At 40.3% G+C, this 25218-nt stretch overlaps 1 protein-coding gene across 3 annotated transcripts; it reads left to right on the forward strand.

Annotated features, from left to right (window-relative positions):
* Nucleotides 1-13108: 13108 nt before the first annotated feature.
* Nucleotides 13109-24580, forward strand: LOC142613817 (uncharacterized). Of its 3 annotated transcripts, XM_075786326.1 has the most exons (15): nt 13230-13522; nt 13700-13766; nt 18613-19027; nt 19171-19293; nt 21078-21639; nt 22103-22143; nt 22241-22309; nt 22404-22504; nt 22904-22982; nt 23102-23200; nt 23286-23354; nt 23501-23550; nt 23644-23725; nt 23808-23902; nt 23983-24580. In XM_075786326.1, the coding sequence occupies exons 1-15, from the start codon at nt 13375-13377 to the stop codon at nt 24086-24088; spliced, it is 2106 nt and encodes a 701-aa protein (XP_075642441.1). In that variant the 5' UTR covers nt 13230-13374; the 3' UTR covers nt 24089-24580. The 3 variants fall into 3 exon arrangements, 2 of the variants coding, with proteins under 2 accessions (XP_075642440.1, XP_075642441.1); XM_075786325.1 differs by lacking the exon at nt 13700-13766 and having other exon boundaries at nt 13109-13522; XR_012840313.1 differs by lacking the exons at nt 13700-13766; nt 23983-24580 and having other exon boundaries at nt 13109-13522; nt 23286-23364; nt 23808-23864.
* The last annotated feature ends 638 nt before the right edge of the window (nt 24581-25218 follow it).

A 25218-nucleotide genomic window follows, 5' to 3' on the forward strand; every position in this document is an offset into this window, starting at 1 on the left:
TTATACAATACCATTTTTTACTACACCCAACATCCAAACTTCTATTTTACTATTCTACTCATTAAAATAATATATTTACACGTTAAAATATATAACCAACCAAATGTCCTCTCAGAGAAACCCTGTTCCAGAAAAGAAAAACCCAGAAATCCACCTTGCCACCACCATGCCACTGGCTAGCAACCACCACCACAACCAAACTCACCACCAACAACAACCACAAGAAACAACCACCAAGAGGGAAAGAAACGCAAAAAATTGCCAAAAACCACCACCACCGATCGAGAAAATTGCCAAAAAATTGCCAAGAAACACAAGAAAGCCACGAGGAAATCACTTCAAGCCCACCGCGCCAACTCGCCGATCTCTACAAGCCACCGATCAGCAAACCCACGCCGCCGATTTAAAACCCAGGCCATCGAAACCCACGCCACTGATCTCCACAAGCCACCGATCAGAAACCCACGCCATCGATCTCCACAAGCCACCGATTTGAAACCCACGCCATCACCGATCAGCAAACGCCATCACCGCCATGCCTTCGTCGGACCTTATTTCGGCCAACAGCGAGTCAGAGAGTGAGAGATGGTAGATGAGAAAACGGGAAGAGTGAGTTGAGAGAGAAAGAAGACTTCTCAGCCCAGAGAAAAGAGAAAGAAAAGACAAAGGAGAGAGAGAAAGAATAGAATTGATTAAAAAATTTATACCATAGTGCTACAGTGTATTCTACTTGTAGAATGGCACTGTAGCAATATTGTAAAAAATTTTACAATTGAAACATTTTACAAGTTTCGATGGAGCCACTTTTTTGGATGAGAATGGAAAAAAGGGCTTGGCATTGGCATTTACCATGACCGCTGCGGATGCTCTTACATAGCACAAATACCACTTGCTCTTTTAAACTATGCTTATTAATTTAATTTTCTTTTTACCTACTTCTTTAGCTTGACCCCCTTTTTTTTTTTTTTAATTTACAAAGTTGGCAAGAAAAGTGGGAAACTTTAAGTGATGGTAATAGGTCATTCAGTCATTGGTGAGAAACTGAGAAATGATGGGGATTAGATAGTTAGGAAATACACCATTAAGGTGAGACAAATTGCATACACCCTTGGACTAAAAGAAAAATGAACTAAAAATCAATAAGTAACACGCATGACTATTTCTTTCATTCTTTCTTTGTTTATATTTTTTATATTATTATTATTGTTATTATTATTGTGGGGGGTAAAAATGTTTGAACAAACGTTTGGGCTTTGGGCCTGATTGGTTAATACAAGTCTGTTTGGTCAGGGTCCATAGGCCCACAGGTCAGTTCGCACTATAGTGGTCCGAGGAGTTGTCCGATGAGGAGTATATCCTCGGACAGGCCCAGCAATGGCCCTGAGACTTACTAAACGGGTTAGAGGCAGAATTCTGGAAGAACTGGTGGGTAAAAGTGTGGTCCAAGCACCCTTTAGAAGCAGAAACGTGTGAGAAATATTTGAGGAAAAAACTGCTACCACCACATTAAAGGCCCTGCATCTACCTCCCTGGCCGCATTAATGGAGAAATGACCTCTGAACAGTAGAATTTAGCTTTCCTGCTATTATTTTAAGATTTCAAGAAGGTGGTGGATGGGACAAATATCTAAGAGGAAGATTTGTGTGACACGTGGATGAAACAGGGAAGAAGAAGAAGTATATAAGAAAACGAGAGAGGAAAGAAGAAGGGGGGACCTTCTTCTTAGCTAAAAAAAGAACTAAAAATTGTAATCTTTGGCATAGAAAGAGAAATACTATACAATTTGTCCTCGGCTTACGTCTGAGGAGGTTTCTTTATCATATTTATTTATCACTTGCATAGATTGTGGCACTCTAACCTGTTAATCAACTTCCAACATCCCAAACCTAGGTTTCAAACCCATACTCTACAAATTTCATTGTATAAGGCTCATTGGGCCTGAGCCCATCACTTGTTTTTGGGTTTGGGTAAAAATTGTGCACTTACAATTGGCGCCGTCTGTGGGGAATCTAGCGTTGAAGGAATTGGAACATCATGGCAGGCTTAGGTCTGCATCATGCAAAATCTCAGGGATCCTAGCGTGAAGATCTTTTTGAGCATCTTGAGCGTCGGAGGGATCGAGAGGGAAGTGTGCATACTGTATATCTTGGCGCGAGTCATACGCGTGGTGGAAGCAGTGCCACCCATGAGGATAATGCCAAGGCCATGCAGAGGGAGATTGACCACCTCAAGAAAAAGCTACGCTGTGTCAGACGAAGGCGGGCTTCACCCCCATCCAATTTTTCCTCAGGGGGGTCCCGGGGAAGCAGTTACAATTCAAGGTCCAGGACTCCCCCTAGCGAAACCTTCTCTTACGAAGGGGATGACCTACCAAGTCATAAGCATAGGAAGCTTCCCTCCAGGGGCTTGGGGAACGATGCTATGAGCCGAGCGTTACACCAACTCTCTAAATCGCCCTTCTCACGCAAGATTGAGAAGGGAAGGCTCCTAGACGGTTCACCCAGCCCACCTTCACCATTTATAATGGCAGGATAGACCCAATGGAACATGTGAGCCACTTTAACCAGAGGATGGCGGTGCATTCTCAAAACGAAACCTTGATGTGCAAAGTCTTTCCTTCTAGCCTAGGGCCTGTTGCTATGAGATGGTTTAACGGACTAAAGTCGGGGTCTGTAGATTCGTTCATGGAACTTACTAGGGCATTCGCGTCTCGATTCATTACATGCAGCAGAGTCCCTTGATCGCTGGACTCGCTATTATCTATGGCCATGAGAGAGGGTGAGACATTGAAAGCATACTCCGACAGGTATTGGGAGATGTTTAACGAGATCGATGGAGATTTTGACGAAGTGGAGATTAATACTTTCAAAGTGGGCCTTCCCACTGATCATGATTTAAGGAAATCCCTGACCAAAAAGCCCGTACGGAGTGTACGTCGCCTCATGGACTGCATCGACGAGTACAAAAGGGTTGAGGAAGATCAATAACAAGGTAAGGGTAAGGGTAAGGCGAAGGTTATCCCGCAGGAGAGAATAGAAGAGATTTCAGGTCGGACGGGTACCATAAAAATAAACCGAGGAGAGATTACTCTGGGCAATCTGGCTCAGCCACTCCTCAAGCAGTTAATACTGTATTCCGAGAACCAGTGCACCAACTGCTGGAGAAAGTCTGTAAGGAACCCTACTTCAAGTAGCCCAGTAAGATGGCTGGGGACCCCACGAAGCGGAATCAGAACCTCTTTTGTCAATATCATCAGGATGTGGGTCATACCACCGAGAATTGTTGGACCCTCTGGAACCATTTAGAGCAGCTTGTTAGGGAGGAAAAATTGAAGCAGCACCTGTATTAACCAAATGGGAAAGGGAGTCAATCTGGTTCAAATAATCAGAAGAACAACTCTTCTCGGTCGTCCTTGGGGACGATTAACGTCATCTTCGCTGCACCTAGCAGGACCGGTTCCTATTCTACCAGGGTGATGGCAGTGTCACACTCCCAGGCCTAGGAGTCAGGCTCGAAGCCGAAGAGGATCAGAGGGACTGTGCCTATTTTAGGATTCTCTGATGAAGATAAGGTTGGGACTATTCAACCCCATGATGACGCCCTGGTGGTCACGTTGAGGATAGGGAATTACGAAGTCAAAAGGGTGATGATCGATCAAGGTAGTAGTGCGAATGTTATGTACCCTGACTTATTCAAGGGGTTTAAGTTAAAACTGGAGGATCTCACTCCCTATGACTCGCCATTGATAGGTTTTGAAGGGAAGACTGTTATACCAAAGGGACAGATTCGATTGCCCGTACAGTCTGGCTTGGAAACGGTCGATGTGGATTTCATTGTGGTTGACGCATATTCTCCATACACGGCCATCCTTGCCAGGCCCTGGCTGCATGCTTTAGGTGTCGTCTCCTCGACTTTGCATGTTAAAGTAAAATTCCCTTCGGGGGGATTCATCGAAGAAATTCTTGGCAGCCAATCAGTGGAAGGCAATGCATATCGGCTGCAGTACTACATCAAGCCAAATTAGAGCCCTCGGCCTCGGCTGTGGAAGACTTATAGCAATTAACAACTCTGGATGCGCCCAGTGCGGTGACAGCAGAGGATGCCATGTATGAAGATTTGGAGAGATTTCTCATAACCAATGATCCCAAAAGGTTCTTCCAAGTTGGGGTACGGTTACCACACCAAGAGAAGATGGAATTGGTGAAGTTTTGAAAAAACAATATCGATGTCTTTGCTTGGGATCCCTATGAGGCTCCGGGGGTTGACCCAAGCTTCATTTGCCATCATTTGAACGTCAACCCTGCCGTTGTTCCTAGGAGGCAACCACCTCGGTGTTCTTCGAAAGAGCATTTCGAGGCTGTCAAAGAAGAGGTACTTAAGCTCAAAAGGGCTGGTGCTATTAAAGAAGTTTTCTACCCAGAATGGTTGGCGCACACAATTGTAGTGAAAAAGAAGAGTAGAAAGTGGAGAGTATGTGTGGACTTCATATATATGAACAAAGCCTGCCCAAAGGACTCGTTCCCGATGCCCCGCATCGATCAGCTTGTGGATGCTACGGTCGGGCATCCTCGGATGAGTTTTTTATATACTTTCCAGGGTTATCACCAAATACCATTGGCGTTGGGTGATCAGGAGAAGACTGCTTTCATTACTCCAACAGGGAACTATCACTATAAAGTAATGTCATTCGGGTTGAAGAATGCCAGGGCTATTTACCAAAGGATGATGACTAGAATGTTTGAATCGCAACTTGGAAAGACCATTGAGGTATATGTGGATGATATGGTAGTGAAGAGTAAGGCAGTACCTATGCATGTGAAAGATCTGGATGACACCTTTCAAATACTTAGGAAGTACAAGCTGCGTCTTAACGCCTCAAAGTGTTCTTTTGCGGTGGGTTCCGAAAAGTTCCTAGGCTACATGGTGACTCATAGAGGAATAGAGGTGAATTCGGCACAGGTCAGAGCCATTCAAGGCTTGCAACCACCAAGGAATCCAAAGAAAGTTCAAAAATTGACCGGGATGACTGCTGCTCTCAGCAGATTTATCTCTCGGTCAGCTGACAGGTGTATGCCTTTTTTCCAACTGTTAAATAAATGGAAAAGATTCCAATGGTCCGAGGAGTGTGCTTTAGCTTTCCAGCAACTTAAGGAATATCTTTCCCGACCACCCATTATGTCTCGGCCGGAGGTCGATGAAATCCTGTTTGCATACCTAGCCGTAGCTATCCATGCAGTCAGCTTGGTTCTTATAAGGGACGACGGCGGGGTACAAAGACCGGTTTATTATGTCAGCAAATCTTTGAATGAAGCTGAGGTGCGTTATTTGCCTTTAGAGAAGGCAATCCTGGCTGTAGTCCATGCCACGCGGAAGCTTCCTCACTATTTCCAGTCCCACACCGTTGTGGTTTTGACTCAACTGCCTCTCAAGTCGGTGTTACGAAGTGCTGACTATTTAGGGAGGGTAGCCAAGTGGGGAACTATTCTGGGAGCTTTTGATATCAAATACATGCTACGCACCTCAGTAAAGGGCTAGGTTCTCGCGGATTTGGTGGCAGAATTCGCCGAACCATCGTTAGAAGAAACTGCGAAGGAATCACACATGAATGAAAAATCAGTTGGCACGATCACGGGCAAAGTACCTCCGATTTGGAAAGCGTATGTCGATGGGGTGGCCAACCAGAGGGGGTCTGGCGTTAGACTTGTTTTGGTATCCCCTAAGGGAATTATCTTTGAGAAATCATTGAGATTGGCGTTCTCGGCCACTAATAACTAGGCCGAGTACGAAGCGGTCTTGGTCGGTATGAATATGGTACGGAGAATGGGGGGAAAGGCAATTCATATGTCCTCAGATTCTCAATTAGTTGTGGGCCAAGTGACAGGGACCATGGAGGCCAAGGATCCAAGAATGCAAGAGTATCTGACCCAGGTCAAATGTTTACAATCTGAGTTTGATTCTTTCATCCTTTCGCACGTTTCTAGGAGTGGAAACACACATGCGGATTCATTGGCCACTTTGGCAACATCCTCGGCTCAATGTTTACCTAGGACTATCCTTGTCGAAAACTTACTGAAACCAACTCTAACCACTACAAGTGCCGTCCATATCCATCTGATAAGGCCCGGACCTAGCTGGATTGACCCTGTGGTTTCTTTTCTAAAAAATGATATTCTACCTGAGGAGAAGTCTGAAGCAGATAAGATTCGTGGAAAGGCGCCTCGGTTCTAGTTGTCCGAGGATCAGAAGTTATATAAAAGCTCCTTTTTCGGACCATACCTGCTGTGTGTACATCCTGAAGCAACGGAGGCACTTCTGGAAGAATTGCATGAGGGAATTTGCGGAAGCCATACTGGGGGAAGATCCTTAGCCCATAAGGCTTTGACTCAAGGATATTGGTGGCCCAGTATGCAGAGGGAAGCTCAAGACTACGCAAGAAAGTGTGACCAATGCCAAAGGTTTGCTCCCAATATTCATCAACCTAGGGGAGTCCTTAATCCTCTGTCCAGTCCTTAGCCATTCGCTCAATGGAGACTGGATATAGTTGGGCCTTTTCCGAGGGCTGTGGGAAACAAAAGGTGGCTGCTCGTGAGAACTGATTACTTCACCAAGTGGATCGAAGCTGAGCCTTTATCAATTATTAGGGATATCGACTCCAAGAAGTTTATCTGGAAGAATATTATCACTAGATTTGGAGTACCTTACACACTTGTTTCAGATAATGGCGTACAATTTGATAGTAAAGCTTTCAGGAAATATTGTAATGACCTGGGCATCACAAATAGATACTCCACCACAGCTTCTCCTCAGGAAAATGGGCAGGCCAAGGCCGTTAACAAAGTCATAGTTAGTGGACTTAAGAAGAGACTGGATGATGCGAAGGGTAGATGGGTAGAGGAGTTGCCACACGTTTTGTGGACATATCGGACCACACCACGGAGATCCACTGGAGAAACGCCCTTCTCCATTACCTATGGGGCCGAGGCGGTGATACCTTTAGAATCTGGTTTCCCCATGTTAAGGACGAGTTCTTTTAGCCCGGGAAATAACGATGGCCTCCTTGAAAAAAGCCTGAATCTGGTTGAGGAGCAGCGAGAGGCCGCCATGGTCCAAATGGCTTATTATCAGCAGAAGCTTAAACAAGGATATGATGCTCATGTGAAACCAAGGCCACTAGCACCTGGGGATTTGGTGTTGAGGAAGGTCATGGGTACTGCCAAAAACCCAGCATGGGGAAAGCTTGCACCAAATTGGGAAGGACCATATCGGATCATCTCTGTAGCAGGCATAAGGTCATATCGATTAGCTGATCTAGATGAAAAAATTGTACTACGCCCCTAGAATGTAAACAACCTACGAAGGTATTATTATTAATAAAAAGTATTTTTATCGTTCGTTGTTCAAAATATCAGTATGTACTTGGGTTTATCTCTCATTGTTTCTACGTATCAAACAGAAATTTGGTCATGCATGGTCCTCGGACCACATGCCTTGTGGAAATTGATATCTTATTGTTTGTTAAATAGAACCTTAGTTATGTCGGGTCCTCAAACCTTCTACTTTGGGGAAATTAACATTTCAAGTTACTGTTTCTAAGTATCAAATAGAAACTTGGACGTGCATGGTCGTCGGACCACATGCCTTGTGGAAATTGACATCCTACTTGTTGTTGAAAGGAAGTTTGGTTATGTCGGGTCCTTGGACCCTCTACTTTGGGAATATTAGCAGAAACCATACCACATTAGTGTTGAGGTGTTGATAAACCACTTGGATTGCTTTATGCCCCAAATTGAATTCTAAGTTAAGTTTTTGATTGTGTATTGCTGTGTCACATATATTATGCTATTAAGGCATGATTTACAAGTATCAGCTAAGTATGTGTACTTTTATTTAAAGTTATGGCGAATTGAAATATTGGAAGTGGAGTTAGTTGTTCCATTCATTCATTTTTGTGTTGATGAGTATTTTTATACTAAAGATTGGAAGTCAAATAAAAATCAAACCAGACAGTTTCTCATTAATTTCTGTTAATGTACATTCAAAGCAAAAAACTTAAAAATTTGTTACATAACAAAAAGAGAAGTTCTAACTAGCCTAAGCCCTAAGCCTTAGAAGGGGGGTCCTGCCCAGAAGTGCTGGCAGCCTCTGTTCGTTTTAGCTCTATTTCAAATGAGGTCTGGGCTTGTTTTCCCTTATCTGTTGCCACCGGTGGAGGGACATTGGGCTCGGCACTTTGACTCGTAGTCTTCTCGACACCATCGCCATGTTCCTTCTCTTTGTTGGAACCCTCAGGTTGTTTAGGAGTTGGAATGGGCTCTGGAATTATGGGTGAGAGCGTAGAAGACACTGTCTCAGGGGCAGGGTCGACAGGAGGAAGTTCTTCGATCACCTGGATGTCTTGGGGGAGCCAGATGTTTTTGGGCTTCCTCAACTCGAAGGCTGTGGGAATCCCTGCCACGTTTAAGGCTTCCTCCCACACTTGTTGACAATATTCCCGGCACAGTTCGGCGAACTCCTCAGTTAGTTGGTTTTCTGTCGCCTCCACCCCTTCCCTGTAAGCAACCTTCTTTGCGGCCTCCATGGAGTCCTTAAAGGTACAAGCCTTATCCCTCATCCTGGCAAGCTCCTTCTTCAGGTCGAAGTTTTCTTGTTGAGTTTTGGATAAGTATTCATCCTTTTGACGAAGAAGCTTGCGTTGCCCCTCCACCTGGGTCCTCATTGTCTTCAGGCTGGCCTCGGTGCCGTCCCTTTCCCTTTTTAGCTCTGCCAACTGTGTGGTTAGCTTCTCGTTCTGCGCAAGAGCTTGGCCTAGGGACTTCTCGGTCTCCTGCCTAAGCTCCAGTTCAAGTGCAGCTTTCTTCCAATAATCTTCCACCCACTTCTCAGCAGCAAAGACTTCCTGAATGGCCTGTGGTGAAATATCAAAATAAATGCATCATTAGTAGCACGAGTCTAAAGTACATAAGAATGTTTCTTTCGTTAAGGTGTAATGAAAGTAATAAAGTGAGGATAAGACTTAAATACTCACCAAAGCCAAGTCCCTTTTTAGCGAAAGGAACAGATGCTGCTGGTTCATCTTGTCCAAGGCGTCTATGTCCTTGGGCAGAAGAAGGGGACGTTCCAAGGCGTCGGCCAGGTGGTGAGCGTGACCTTGTTGAAACACCCTAATACTAGATTGGTAGGAGATTGGTGCCTCGTCCAGTTTCAGCTCGGGAGACCAGTTAGCCGGTGTACAGTTTACCTCGATAAGGTCCCTGTTCTTCCCGCTTTCCACTGAAGAGGCACGTCCCTTGCCTTTGCTAGGTTTCTATTGTTGTTGTTGTTGTTGTTGTTGTTGTTGTTGTTGTTGTTTCAGCTTCTTCTGCCTCTTCACATCTGCCTCATGGGCCTCACTCTTCCTCTTCTTCTTAGGCTCCGGAACGGGAGGCTTAGGATCGGAGGGAGGAGGGGGTGGTGGCAAGGACGGAGGGACCTGCGACCCATCCGTTCCCTTTTGAGAGACTTTCATGCCCCTCTTATTCATCAGCTTCCGTAGAGCGTCCATATCTTCTTCTTCGGAGCTGGAATCAGGCTGTGCAATTACCAGACCTTGTATGCCCGAAGTTTCGGGGGGCGTGTGTTCTTTGTCTGAGAGGATGACGACTGGATCTTCTCGAGGTCTCTCAACTTCCTCGAGTCGAAACTGGTCTATCTCCTCGTCTAACGATTGTTGCGAGGACCCTGGCTCTTCTTGGACGGCAGTTTTCTGGGAATGTGCTGAGAGAGGAATTGCTGCAATCGGGCGAGAGTATAGGATGATGGAGGGATCGTCTGGGAGTTCGCGGCTAGAAAGGAAGCCGAGTTGTGCCACGTCTATCCTTCTGCGTCGTTTGTCTCCCGCAGTGATCACGTTGTCAATTTCTTAGAAGTCCGCTGATAAAGGATCGTATTCTAGTATCAGGTGGGCAGCTCTCACTTGTAGGTCTTCACTGACAAAGACTTCGGAGCGAAGGACGCGATTCAAGTCTGCGACGTTGCAAAAGCTTAGACGCGGACGTACGTGTTGTTTATCTATGAAAAGAAACGTTTGAGAAGACGAGCATGGTTGGATTAGTGATAAATATCAAGAAAAAAAAACAATAATACGCAATATAATTCAAAAATGGCAAAGGTAACGGGATTGAGTCATGGGTTAGGAAATCTAACTCCTATGAAGTCACACCTGGCTCTCCCCATTCGACTGGGCAGTGAGGACCGTCATACCAATTTCCCGAGGCGATGAGATAGTTGTCTTTCATGCCTTTGTTGGATTGGGAAGACAGGATATCAGCCTAATGACGCTAGACCTGGATTTAATGTAGTATCATACACTTTTGAGTTTATGGCACTCGTACATATAGGCAACATCGTGCCATGTGAGGTTCAAACCCATTTGCTCGTTTAAAGCATCGACACAACCTAAGACCCTAAAGACGTTTGGTGTGCATTGATCTGAGCATAACCTGTGGTTACGTAGGTATTCGCTGGTTACATTTTTCATGGGAAGGGTCATCCCACCTTCTATGAAGGCGATCATGGGAATGATAACCTCTCCCTCTTTCCTAGCGTCACCTATGGCTTCTACTAGGCAATATTTCAAGCCTACGTCGTGAGGAATCTGATATTTGGCCCTAAAACCCTCCATACCGGCGTCAGTATCAACTAGACACTTAAATCTACCCATTTGGTGGGAAGGAAACGAAAGTTTAAAGAAGGAAAGGGATCTAGATGGTGGCTGAGGATAGAAGCCGAGAAGGAATGAGTAAGGAAAAGTGAGAACTTACGGGAGTTGATTAGGCGAGTCTTCACGAGCTTCTTGAGAGAAAAGATAATCCTTGGCACTTAGATTTGATTGATTTCTAAAAGAATGGATGGAGATACGGGTTCCCAGGCGTTTTGACGTGCGGGAGGCGGCCTCAAAATTAAAACTCTCCCGCTCAAATTTTTAGAGCAAATCTGGGCCGTTGGATGTGTATCCCACCGTTGAATATGGGGAACAGGATGTAACTTGCGGTCATAAATGCGTGCGTTCCGGGTTTCGAAGCGTCAGAGACGTTTTCAGGGAACGAAAGGACCCCTACACGTGTGGAGGTTTGCAAAGTGTGTGGGGGATGCGCTGTTTGGTTCAAAACTCTATTTCTCATCTCGGATGGGAGGGAAAAATAAAGTTTTGAGAGGTTATTGTGGGGGGTAAAAATGTTTGAACAAACGTTTGGGCTTTGGGTCTGATTGGTTGATAGTTGATACAAGTCTGTTTGGTCAGGTTCCATAGGCCTACAGGTCAGTCCACACTATAGTGGTCCAAGGAGTTGTTCGAGGAGGAGTATATCCTTGGACAAGCCCAACAATGGCCCTGAGACTTACTAAACGAGTTAGAGGTAGAATTCTGGAAAAACTGGTGGGTAAAAGTGTGGTCTAAGCACCCTTTAGAAGCAGGAACGTGTGAGAAATATCTGAGAAAAAAACTGCTACCACCATATTAAAGGACATGCATCTACCTCCCTGACCACATTAATGGATAAATGACTTCTGAATAGTAGAATTTAGCATTCCTGCTATTATTTTAAAACTTCAAGAAGGTGGTGGATGGAACAAGTATCTAAGAGGAAGATTTGTGTGACACGTGAATGAAACAGGGAAGAAGAAGAAGAAGAAGTATATAAGAAAACGAGAGAGGAAAGAAGAAGGGGGGACCTTCTTCTTAGCTAAAAAAAGAATTAAGAATTGTAATCTTTGGCATAGAAAGAGAAATACTATACAATTTGTCTTCGGCTTATGTCCGAGGAGGTTTTTTTGTCATATTTATTTATCAACTTGCATAGATTGTGACACTCTAACCTGTTAATCAACTTCCAACATCCCAAACCTAGGTTTTAAACCCATACTCTACAAATTTCATTGTATAAGGCTCATTGGGCCTGAGCCCATCACTTGTTTTTGAGTCCGGGTACAAATTGTGCACTTACAATTATTATTATTATTATTATTTAAAAAAAAAAACAGCATGACTATTTCTTATTAATTTTAAAATTAAAAGTAATTGATGGAACGTGATCAAGGTTTGAAACTTTTAAGAATTAATGGTAAGATGTTTGAATCTTTCTGTATCCTTAACACGCTACGGAAATGTGTAACAACTAGTTAGATGATGCATTCAAATAAATTCAATCATTCTCATTGTCATGTCTACTTTTTCTTTGTGGAGACCCATTTGGCTTCCAATAGATAAAGGCAAATATCAAATATGATCCTATTTCTCATTTTGGCAAATTTTAGTGAAAGTACAGTTTTCCTAATAATATAAAAACTATATCTATAAAAAAAATAGTTAGGGTTGGTTTGAGAATATCATATTTAGTTGAAATTAAAAAAAAAATTGCTAAAAATATTACAAATATAACTAAAAAGTAACTGAAATAGTATAATAAGATTTATAAATAGTAACAAAAAGTATAATAAGGCCGAAGAATAATAACAAAAATAAACAAAATAGTATAAAAAAAAAATTTGAAGCCAATGCCAAGCACAACCTTAAATTATTATTAAAAAAGTGTATGTAAAGCTAATAATTTAAAAAAAAAAAAAACTAATAAATCAATTGGTGGGAAATATATCCTCCACAATAAATCATTTTCCTTGATTTTGATTTTGACCAAGCACCACGTCAGCACATCTGCAAGTTGTAAAAAATAATTGAATATCATATTGTAGGATGAGTCGTGTAAAGCAACCTAACCCATCCCACTTGCTCTTTTTTTATTTTTTTAAACCAATGGCGGCAGGGGCAAATTCAGAATAAAACAAGACAAAAAACCTGTTCAGTTCCGTCAACCAACAAGTCAACAACCAATAGCGAACCCTCTTCAAACAGCAAAACATTACAAAAGCTGAAAGCCGCAAAATCCTATGTCCCCATTCGCCACCGTGTTCCGTTAACCCAACACCTGTCCGTACCTGATAGCTTCCCCTGATCGCCAGTGACACGTGGCGACAACTTAAGTACCACGCATATAATATTTTAAAAACAAAATAATAATAAGAATAATATATACACAAAAATATAATACTAATATATACAAATACAAAAGTCATGGCTGCCAGCACTACCACCAGCTTGAAGTAATAAACTAATATAGTAGACCACCACCACCTCCACCACCACCACAACTATGCGCATTGCGCAAGCTTTCTCCGGCGAGGCTCAGGGGACCTCCATGGCCGGAGATAAATCAGAAACTGCTCTGTACCAAGCTCTGCTGGATCGGTTGCAGAGTTTGGAGGCGAGTCACGAGAGGCTGAGAGAGCAGTTTGATGAGCTGGTTCAAGAAAATAATAAGGTTATAAAGAACAAGGAGGTGGATGATGAAATGGTGGGCTCATACTCAGATTCGAGGTGGGGTTGCTTCCCTGGGTTCTTTGGGGCTGGGGGTCCGTACAGAAGTGTGTTGGAGCATATGGGTCATGCTGTTCACGTGTGCACAGCTTCTTCTGGGGAGATCATATACTGGTATGTATGTATATATATGTATGAGTTTTTGTATGCAAAGAGATTTCATGAAAGTTTGTATGTTCCTGAACTTTATTTATTTTTGTTGACCATGTTTGGTTGTGAGTGTACTGTTGTGGTTTCGATGGAACAGTTATGTAGGAATAGAATGTTTGATGTGGTTTAATTAATGTGAAGGTATAAGGTCACGGAAAAAAGTGAGCTCCATGTTAAATTGGATAAGACGGAAGTTGAAGTACTGCAGGTAAATGAAGTAATTAATATACAAGCAGTAGAGGTTGAATAGGATGGTGGTGTACTTTGGTGGGAGATATTAATCTTTCTATCAAAGTGTAAAGATGTTTGACAGAAGTTCACACAGGCATATCTTCATTTTTAGGACTACAATCTTCTGGTTTTCTCATTATAAAAATAAGAGTTGGGATAGGAATTGGTTAGAAAAAAAAAAAAGAAGAAAAAAGAGTTGGGATAGGAATTTAATGCAAGACGTGAAGGCTAGCTAGTGTGTGTCATATTCTTTCATGTTGTGGACAATACAGATTGAGAATTAATCCGGAGATGTTCCATTTTTCAAATTCAAGAATTTTGTTGAGGCAAAGTAAGGTCTGGAATTAGATCTTAGTTTCAAATCTTGCCTAACAAAAAAGAAATGGGAAATCCCGGTTCTTCAGTTAACATATCCTTACTTGCTCACTGGAATGAAAATACCATATCGTTATACGTTACTATTAATAACATATTAACATATACAATGATAGGGGACTGCTTAATTGGTTAGCCTAGCTAACATTGACAAGTTTAATTTATTGAGCACCAACAGACGTGCATCTATCAATGGTGCAATGGTTCCAATGTTTTTACTTTTAATTAATGGAGCCCTTTAATCCTTGTTTGCCTACTAGTGTATATGCTTCTACATATATATTTCTCTGTTGGAAGCAGATCAATGAGGATGGATGATAAACTCATGCTAACTGTTGACCGGGTATCCTTTTCAGCTATCTTTCTCAACAGTCAAATTATTGTGCGTAGTAGAGACAAATTGAAGGAACTCCAACAACAATATATAGAACATAGTTCAAAGTCTAATCAGGCTTAAGTCTCAAGGCAAGTTTAAATAGCTTGAGCCTCATCTGGTCATGCCTAACATGCTAGGCCTCTTGTTGTACGTCTATATGCTTATCTCATAGGTCAACAAAAGGTACAGGGTCTTCATCACAATGATAAGATTCATAAGATAATTCAATCGTCCATGCCTAATGTCTTGTCATTCTCTAATCTCTAATATCCTTGTCTCATATGTAAATAAAGGTAAAGGATCTAAATCACAATACAGAGATTCAATAATGATCTTGTTTACTATTTTATATTTTAACATATTTTATTCCAACCTCCACTGACCAATCTTACCCACAAATTTATGGTAACTAATTTGTAAAAAACTTGATTCAATCGCACTTCCTCTTTAATTATAGTGTAATTACAATGTGGCCTTCAATTTCAAAATTGAGGGCATTGGGATTGAGTTTGTATGTGTGTGTGTGAGAGAGAAAGAGAGAGAGAGAGAGAGAGATAGTTTGTCTTTGTGAGAGTATTTGTTTATGTTTGTATTAGTGAGACTTGTGAGTGTTGTTCATAAGAGTCTATGAGTTTGGCTTGTGAGGTTTAATTGAGAGCAATTGTAATCCCTATTGTTGATAGTGGATTTTGATTGGTGTTGCCCATGAATGTAATCATGGAAGCATGGAGTTGACCGAACCACATTAAATATTATTGTCTTGTGTGAATGTTTTTATTTCTTATTCGTGTGAATGTATTTCTGCTAGCCCCAAATTTCAAGGAACTAATATTAGAGCTCAAGGTTGATCTTAGTGTAGTTCAAGAGAATATTATTCATTTATACAAGTTTGTAATTGGTACGATATAGTCACACAAAAGGTTATCATTAGATGAGAAAAAAAAATCAACTTAGTTGAGGAAAGATTAATTGGATTAAGGTGGAGCTACTGCAAAAAGAATGAAGATTAGTTGATGGAATTTGAATCAAGGTAGAGATTTGTTAGAATTTGCTTAAAATTCCTATTTTGACTTGGATTAGATCTTCTTGGTTTGGGATGAAAGTTTATTCCTTCTTAAGCAAGAAATCTGGTATTCCTATCCTAATTCACTAAGTAAGGTATTCTTAGTCCACCAAGGAATAGGTTTTGAAGTCTCATATATAGACGGTCTTGTGATGGGTTTGATGGCTTGGAGTGTGTGTATTAATGCCTGCTAAAGCACTAATGGGAAAGTTCTTTAAGAGTCTTAAAACTCTTTTAGCATAAATTTCCAATGTATGGCAATTTTGCTAAAGAGCTTTAAGGGGTTCATTAAAATTGAAATTTGGAGTTTTAAGGAAAAAGCTCTACAATATATTGTTCATGCTTTATAAATCCAAAATTTTAAAGTACTATTCGCTGTAATTTGCCAAACACTCAAAACATTGAAGATTTTATCAATTGAAGCTCTATATCACAAAAGCTCTATAGTTAAAAATCTACTTCTTAAAGCAATGCTATATGTGCACTTTGGTCCAAGGGCCCTCCTACGTAAGTAAAGGAGAAGACACTTAAAAGAACATGGAGTAGGTTCTTTAAAGAGTAGTTTGAGTGTTTGTATATTGTGGTGTGTAATAGAGAGAGATATTGGATGTACTAGGGATTTGGGTTTGTGGGTTCATGCTTGTGAGGTTTGTGAGAGATGTTTACGTTTATGTTAGTGAGGCTTATGAGTGTTGGATGTAAGAGTCTATGAGTTTAGTTTTTGATCTTTGATTGAGAGATTGTAATTCATATCGTTGACATTAGATTTTGGTTGGCATTGCCTAGGACATAGGCTGTGTGCATATTTATATTTCTTATTCGGGGATTTCAGGTGGGAGCTGTGAACTCTGCTGGGGTGAGTATTTCCCATCTATTATTTGCGGATGACACCATCTTATTTTGTGAGGCCTCTAGGGAGTAGCTGCTGTCAATAAGGTTGGTGTTGTCTTATTTTCAGGCGTTTACGGGTTTGAAGGTCAATGTTGGGAAAAGCGAGATTGTCGCCGTTGGGGAGGTGAATAATCTAGATGCTTTGGCTAATGTTCTTCATTGTAGAGTGGGCAGTTTGCCTATGAAATATTTGAGGATGCCGTTGGGATCTTCTTTTAAGTCACCCTCGATCTGGAATCCTATTTTGGAGAAGATGGAGAAGAGACTTTCTAGGTGGAAGCGTCTCTATTTATCTAAGGGTGGTAGGCTCATGTTACTAAAGAGTACTCTCTCAAGTCTCCCGACATATTTTCTATCTCTATTTACTATTCCTAAAGCAGTGGCGACTAGATTGGAAAGTATTCAGAGGAATTTCCTTTGGGGGTCTTCTGAGGGGGGTTTTAAATATCCTTTGGTGGCATGGGATAAGGTGTGTTTACCCATTGAGATGGGTGGATTGGGGATAAGAAAGGTGATGCTGTTTAATCAGGCTTTATTAGGGAAGTGACTGTGGAGATATGGCCATGAAGATACCCACCTATGGCATCGTGTTATCTCCTCAAAAAATGGTGAGGGTCAAGGGGGGTGGAGGACTAATGTTTGTAGGAGGTCCCATGGGTACGGCCTATGGAAAAGCATTAATGAAGGTTGGGAGAGCTTTTCTAAGCATCTGTCTTTTGTAGTAGGGGAAGACACTTGTATCCGCTTTTGGTATGACAGGTGGATTGGTGACACTACTCTAAAAGTTCTCTATCCTGAGCTCTATGTGTGTTTAGCGGTCAAGGATACCTGTATCTCTGAGATTTTGTGGATTTCAGAAGGGAGTACTATTAGAGTGTGGAATTTAACGTTTTATAGAGCTTTTGAAGATTGGGAGTTGGCTGCTTCATATTCTATTCTTTGGCTTATCCAAACTCGTATTCCATATGGTAGTAGGAGAGATACCCTTTACTAGCGGCTTAAAGGGGATGGTAAGTTTGACACTCGGTCTTACTACCTTGTGATCCGGGGTGCTTCGAATTCTTGGCTTCCTTGGAAGAGGGTTTAGAAACCAAAGATCCCTAAGTGCGTGGCGTTCTTTCTGTGGTCTACTGCTCATGGTTAGATCCTCACCTTGGATAACCTTATGCTTAAGGGATGCCCTTTGGTTAATAGGTATTGTATGTGTTGCAAGGATGGGGAGTCGGTAAACCACCTTCTTCTTCATTGCCCTGTTACCCATTCCCTATGGACTTGTTTGCTTCAGGCCTTTGGTATTCTTTGGGTTATGCCAGGATCGGTGACGGGTTTGATATCTTGCTGGCATCAGTGGCATGGGAAGCATAAGTCGGACATATGGAACTTGGTTCCAAGGTGCTTAATGTGGATTGTGTGGTTGAAACGAAATCGTCGATCCTTTGAGGACAAAGAGAAGACATTGGTTGAGTTAAAACTTTTATGCCAGCGTAGTCTTTTGGAGTGGTCTCGTTGTTGGGGCTTTACTAATTGTTCTTCTCTCTCTGAGTTTTGTCCTCCCTTAGCTTAGTTTCCTGATAGCTTTTTTCTTGTTGCTTATCATCATAAACTTCTTGTATGTCTTTTTATTCTATCATTTATAAAAGCTTTCTGATTACTTTTAAAAAATAAAATAAAAATTCGTTTGATTGTGCTTCTACTAGGCCCAAATTCTAATACCGAAGCTTTTATGGTTTGAGACACTGGGAAAAGGAATGCCACATCATATATAAAAAGGGGGACAGAATAACTTGTTCCCTTCCTTCCTTACAATGTTATAAGATATGCTTAATGATACATTGTATCACAAGAAGATCATATCATTTCTTTCTAGACTATTTTTAAAGCTGCTTTTTTTGAATAATAAAAGAGGCCTCAATCTCTTGAATTTGTTAAGATCTTTTCTGCATGCTCTGGATCTGCTAATATGCATATTCCATCTCATCCTTAGCTATGTGTTTCTCATAGAAATGAAGAGGTTCCACTTAAGATTAGGAAAGAAATAGATATTTTTCATAAAAACTTCTTGTGCAAGTTAGTACTATCAAATATTGCTGTTATCTCAAAGGAAAATTTATATTTTAGGAATTATTCTGCTGAAAGTCTCTATGGGTGGAAGGACTATGAAGTCCTTGGAAAACAAGTTGCTGAACTTCTTGTTGCTGAAGATTATTATGCACCTCTTAAGAAAATCATGGACAGCTTGAGCACTGGGCAATCCTGGTCAGGTCAATTTCCCTTTAAGAAGAGGTCAGGTGAAATATTTATGGCAATAGTGACAAAAAGCCCATTGTATGAGGATGGTGAGCTTGCTAGTTTTATCACTGTTTCAAGTGATGCAGCCATATTTAATAGTATAGGTTCAGTCAACCTGAGATCACATCAGGATCATGTCAATGGCCAACCTAGACCACGGGGGTTAAACTTGAAAAGGATTCAGTGGCACCAGCGTCCACCAATTGCACCAGTGCCACTGATTGCATCTTCTGTTTCCAATCTGGTGCTTATGAGTTACAATTTTAACAATTCCTTTCTTCCTCTTTCCTCCTCTTATTTTAGTAATTACAACTGTTTTCATAGTAATCAAATTAAATTCTAGTTTCTGAAAGTGTGTTCTAAAAATTGAACTGCTGGACCAATCAGGCCTCAAAATTTTTATCACGGAGACATGGAGATGATACATCAAATGCATGTGATGCACCCATGGACAGGGAGGATACTGCAACAAATAGTGAAGATGCTAAATTTGACAAAACTAGTACACTGGTAAATCCCTTTTTTAATGACTTCAATCAATTTTATGTCTGTATTTTTGGATAAAATATATTGTATTATGTTTCTTACCTTTGACTCTTGAAAAATACTTTCACTACCTATCACTCTGTCAAGTATGGGACTCTGGATTTGTATTCATCCAATGCAATCATGAGTCCACAATTGGGTATTATGAGTTGGTAATAATTTTCTCAAGTCACTGGTTGGAATTGGTTTCGGAAATGGCCAACAAGCCTTGGATTAATTGGCACTATCTCATCTCATAATTAAGTGTGGGCATAGGTTGAGATTGTAAGCTCAAGACCCACTGAATGCATGTGTTACTTACCAATTTAAAATTAAATAAATCGGCTCTAGAAATGGACCAAAGTGCGGATTAATTTTACACTCTCCTTGCTATCTCAAAAGTCATCCTCCCATGAAACACTATTGCTTGATTGGAGTAATGCTTTGATACTCTCAATTTTTTAGTTAGCACATCTCTCTCTACATGCCATTTGTTCCAAACCTGGTACACTGCAGTGTTGTGTACACTTCTTAGAGTTGTTTTTTTTTCCTTCTTTTTCATTAGATACTAAAAACATTGGGGCTTTCAGTCATTTCATGACCTACTAAAATGAGTTAGTGGTCATAAATGTGTTGTCAAATCCTAGTACCAAAGCATATCAAATTTGGATTGTATCAACATAGTGGTGCTAGGGTTGATTCTGGTTCAGAAATTGCTCAAAGATGACAAGAATTTAATCTACTCAAAGATGATGAGTTGTTGATCTTTTGCTCATATCTTTTACACAGTAATGAATTCTTGAGTAAAACTTGTTTCGTTGGAAAGTAGGCATTCGAGGCTTCAAAACTAACACAAATTAACCTTAGTTGGATTTAAAATGAGTGAGATATGACTATTTGAATTTGGCATAACTATGTTGTCCCTGAGAATTCACTCAATCCTCACTAGACACTAGCTCAAGTGAAGTTGCAACAAAGAGTAAACCAACTTTCAAGATCTTATGACTTAACCTAATGGTTCCCTATATAAAACCAACCCATGTTGCACAAATTGAGAGAAGAGAGGCTACTGAATCAATATTACGTTGAGAGAAAACCTTCTTGAGTATAAAATGTTTTAAATTCCTCTCCCTGAAGTGATTCTCCTTATGAGATTTTATAATTTTATCTTTGATAATTTCTCCTTAAGCCTAAAGCTTTGATTCCTTGAACCCACAGAGTTAGTTCTTTGACAGGGGGTTACTATTGTTGATAATCAGAGTTCCAGGTTGTCACGGATGAGGTTTGTCTGTGGAGGAACTTTGCGCAGAGGGATTCCAGAAATTTTAGGGCCATTATGGTGGGAGGCAAGTGGGGTGTTTGCTGAGGTTACAATAGAGAGTCTAGCTTTACAAAGATTTTGTAAGTAGATTATTGTAACTATTTCATTCTAAATTTTCTATGAGATTGGATCCCAGGGTGGTTTTTCCTTTAAAAAAGTTCTTCATTGGTTTTCTACCTTGTTACCATATTTGTATATCTTTTTACTACTATACATTTTTATTGCTTTTGATTTGGTAAATTATAATAAAGGTTGAATAGCTGTACGTGCTCATCTCTTTGGAATCAATCATAACATGTTTGGTTAATCCACTGCTTAGTTGTTTGGGGTCAAAATCAGCTTTTTTTCAAAATGATATCACCTGAGCATCTGTATTCCTTCATTTCAGTATGTATAGCCTCTGCTTTTGTCAACATTTATTCTATATTGACTGGTTGGATGATTGTAGGCAGCCAAGGTCTTGGCAAAGCTGCAGCACATTAAGGGAAATAGCAACTGTGGTAAAGAAGATGATGGAAGTATTCAAGAAAATGGTGCAATTGATTCTTCAGAAAGCAAGGTGACAGACAATCCTAATTCTTTTAGAGATCCAAAGGCATCAACTTCACACCATTGCACCCTTGATACAGAGGATAAGGGAGAGAGCTCCCACAGAAAAAATTCTTCCTTTGCAACTAGGAGAGAACAAAGTGACTTTGAGAGGAGTTCTGTTGTAGCCTCTTCAAGGGAGTGCTGTGAGTGTTTTGGTTTATCCAGACCTGAAGACCCATTGCCAAGATTAGGCCACCAATTCAAAGTGAAGGAGTTGGAACCAGAAGTATCAAACTTGAAAGCCTTGGAAATAGAACATGAAATGCAAAGACAACCAGGTGATAAACATTTCCCAAATTCAGGGGAGAGCATTGGCAGCAATGGGAGTTCATCAAGCAAAGGGGATAATGAGTCAAACTCTATAGTAGATTGTGAGATTCGCTGGCAAGACCTTCACTTTGGGGAAGAGATTGGCCAAGGTATACTTGAGATTCTTCATTTTTATCTGAATCTAAATTACATTCTATGATTAAAAATTGAAGCCAATTCATCGTATTATGATGTTGGCCCATGGTGAAGTAGATCCAGATTAAATTTGGAACTGTCAACTACTCTGGCTGTCTCAGGTTAAATGCACACTGATAAAATTAAATAACAATGACAGTTGATATATTAATATTTGACTCATTTTCAATCACTAGAATAATGGAAGTAAATGATTTTATTACAACTAATTGTGAGAAGATTTTTTTCCCCAAAAATAGGTTGGTCCTCCTTTCATTTTTAGTTTATTACTCTATTAATTTATAATTATACTATGCTGCCCTTTACATTTTATGAGAAGATTTAGGCACAAAGTCAGGAAATGGAAATTTAAGAATGTACACAAGAAATGTTGCTGGACATTTGATATGAATATATGTATCTGTTCTTGCCTGACAGGTTTCTATGCTGTTGTTTATCATGGACTTTGGAATGGATCGGTAAATTTAAAATTCTCAAATTACTCTATTTACTGTTCCAAGCAAGGTTATTCAATCAATATCTTGACATTAATAATTTTTTGTGTGTTCATAACAGGATGTTGCCATTAAGGTTTACTTTGGGAATGAATATAGTGAGGGAACTTTACTTGACTTCAAAAAAGAGGTATCTCTAAACTCTCAGCCAACTGCTTGTAGTTGTAAATCTTGGTGGCAAAAGGAAGAACCTTATCCCAGGATCTCATTTGCATGTTTTTCAGATTGATATAATGAAGAGACTAAGACATCCAAATGTACTGCTGTTTATGGGGGCAGCATATACGCAGGAGCGACTTTCAATTGTCACAGAGTTCCTACCCAGGTAATAGATATGGAAGTGTTTCTAAGGAGTGGTTAAACTAATGATATCTTAAGTTAATGCAGTCCACCTAGCAATGTAGTATTTGATTGTTATGTTGAATTGAATTTTTCCATCTTTCATGCTAAATAAAGTTCATTGGTAAGGCTGAGAGTACATGCCTATGTCTATGTCATTCAAAATTTCTTGTTTAGAGTATTTTTCTAGAAGCCCATGGATTCGCCTTGTGAGCGTGTGATATTTTTATTAATTGGGATACTTCATGCTGGGTGATGTGTACATACTGGGGTTCAATTCAATCAGCCCAACTATCTGCGATTCTGCATAGTCTCCTACGTTTCTCTCTTTTAATGCTAAATATATGTTCCAGTGTTTTAAGTAGATTTTGTTTTGCATGGTCAGAGGAAGCCTTTTCAAAACACTTCACAAGAACAATCAGGCATTAGACATTAGACGGCGTCTGAGGATGGCCCTGGATGTCGTATGTTCTCTCTCTCTCTCTCTCTCTCTCTCTCTCTGTGTGTGTGTATGCGCACATGGCGTGTGTATCAACTTTTTGAACTTGAGTTTGGGCCATCATAATCTATTATGTTACTGCAGGCTAGAGGTATGAATTATTTGCATCACAGAAATCCGCCAATAGTACATAGAGACCTAAAATCTTCTAACCTTCTCGTCCATAAAAACTGGACTGTCAAGGTAATATGTGCTGGTTAATTGCTATAAATAATTCAAGCAGATTGAGCATATAGCAGTTGCTTATACAAGGAATTCAATTTGTCAGGTTGGAGACTTCGGCCTGTCGAGGTTAAAGGACTCAACCTTTATAACAGCAAAATCTGGGAGAGGAACAGTAATGATTTGTATTCTCTCTTTTCTTTTCTATTATTTTCTAATGTAAAATCTCTTTTTAACTCTGTATCCATATGCATAACTAACTTTTATCATTGAAAATCATCCACTGTTTGTTTGTTTTAATTTTTTATTTATTAAATGCAGCCTCAGTGGATGGCCCCTGAAGTCCTAAGGAATGAACCTTCAAATGAAAAGTAATTTACAGAAACTGAGCTTCAAAATTCTGAGTGGTAAATTGATAATCTTATAAAAATGCTGAAGTAATGAAACTCCTTCTTTCTAAGCAGATCTGATGTGTTCAGTTTTGGTGTCATCCTGTGGGAATTAATGACGGAATCCATTCCATGGAACAACCTAAATGCTTTACAGGTCTCTGTCTCTCTCAAACACACACATTCAAGTTATCTAGCCGTTGAAGCTCCTCTATGACCATTGTCTTCCATTTTGATAGGTTGTTGGAGTTGTGGGATTCATGAATAGAAGATTAGACCTGCCAGAAGACCTTGATCCCCAGGTGGCAACCATCATCAAAGACTGTTGGCAAAGGTAATTTATTTTTCAACTATTATATATTTATATTGAACCTACAAGTTGAGCTAAACCTTAATTTACTTAAAAACAAGCAGTGATCCAGAACAGCGTCCTTCATTTGAAGCCATAATCCAGAGAATGATGGGCCTACTCCAAAGAGCTGTGGCAGCAGTGCCAACCCGGAGGAGTTCAGAACCTTAGAATTGCAATGTTGTTTAGATTAAATATATAGTAGCCTGTCAATTGTTAAGGTAATCTAAAGGGATTGGTCGAGTGGCTTTCAATACTCATGTGATCCATGAGGTCTTGGATTAGTATCTCCTAACCAAGATCTTAAGGCAACCCCCCAAGAGATTACTCCTTAGAATTATTTGTTATGCATAGAAAGGAAGACTACAAACACTCGGGGGATTAGTTAGGTCCTCTAAAAATCTTAGAAATTCACATCAAAATAATAATAATTACATAGGAAATTTGTACTTTCTTTTTCAAGAGGATCTTTTTTAAGGTGTGGAAAGGATGGGATAGGACAAGTGTTACGTTTTAGAGCAAGTTTTTAGAAGAAATTACTGTAATGACTTGCAAGTTATTGTTGTAATCCAACTCTAGATCGAATTAAAGAATCTTCACACTGATATGAACAGACCTTGTTTTGAAAGTTATAGTTGCAAACGTTTTGAGGTTTCACTTTTAGCAAGGTGTTGATTTCTATCTTTCCTTCTTTTTTTTCCCTAAACTATTATCACTGTTGAATCCTCAATTACTTATATAATGGTTCCTTTGTGTATTCCAATTTTATTTGAGGTCATCAAAAGACCTCATATACTGGTTATAAATAATGTAGCGACTAGACTTAGATCTATACAATGATATAGAGAGAATAGATATACACACTTGGAAAATAAAACTTCACCGTAGCATGTGATTATACTGCATGTGTCTTACGACCAACTACGGAAGTGAGTGATTGAATCTCTGTTTCCTCACAGTGTGAATCGTATTGGTCATTATTAAGACCCAGACTATGCTCAATGTGACTTATGATTATGTTACAAGATAAATGTTCTAGTGCCTGCAACTCTAGCATGTTATTTATGGCCACGAGTGATGTGTTCTAAAGCGGCACGACTGGGAAACCAACTAGACCTAGGCAAATTAACATTAGGGCAATGCAAGATTATTAATTTGAATGTCGCACAATCTATCTGTCAGCATAAACAATGAGTTACATATTGATATGAGGGAAGCATGACTGTCATGTCCACAATGAGGAAGTGGGAGATGTTAGCATTTGGGCCAGGTGTCCATAAGGGCATGACTAGACCTAATCC

The sequence above is a fragment of the Castanea sativa genome, chromosome 10 (assembly GCF_040712315.1).
Source record: "Castanea sativa cultivar Marrone di Chiusa Pesio chromosome 10, ASM4071231v1".
NCBI lineage: Eukaryota > Viridiplantae > Streptophyta > Magnoliopsida > Fagales > Fagaceae > Castanea > Castanea sativa.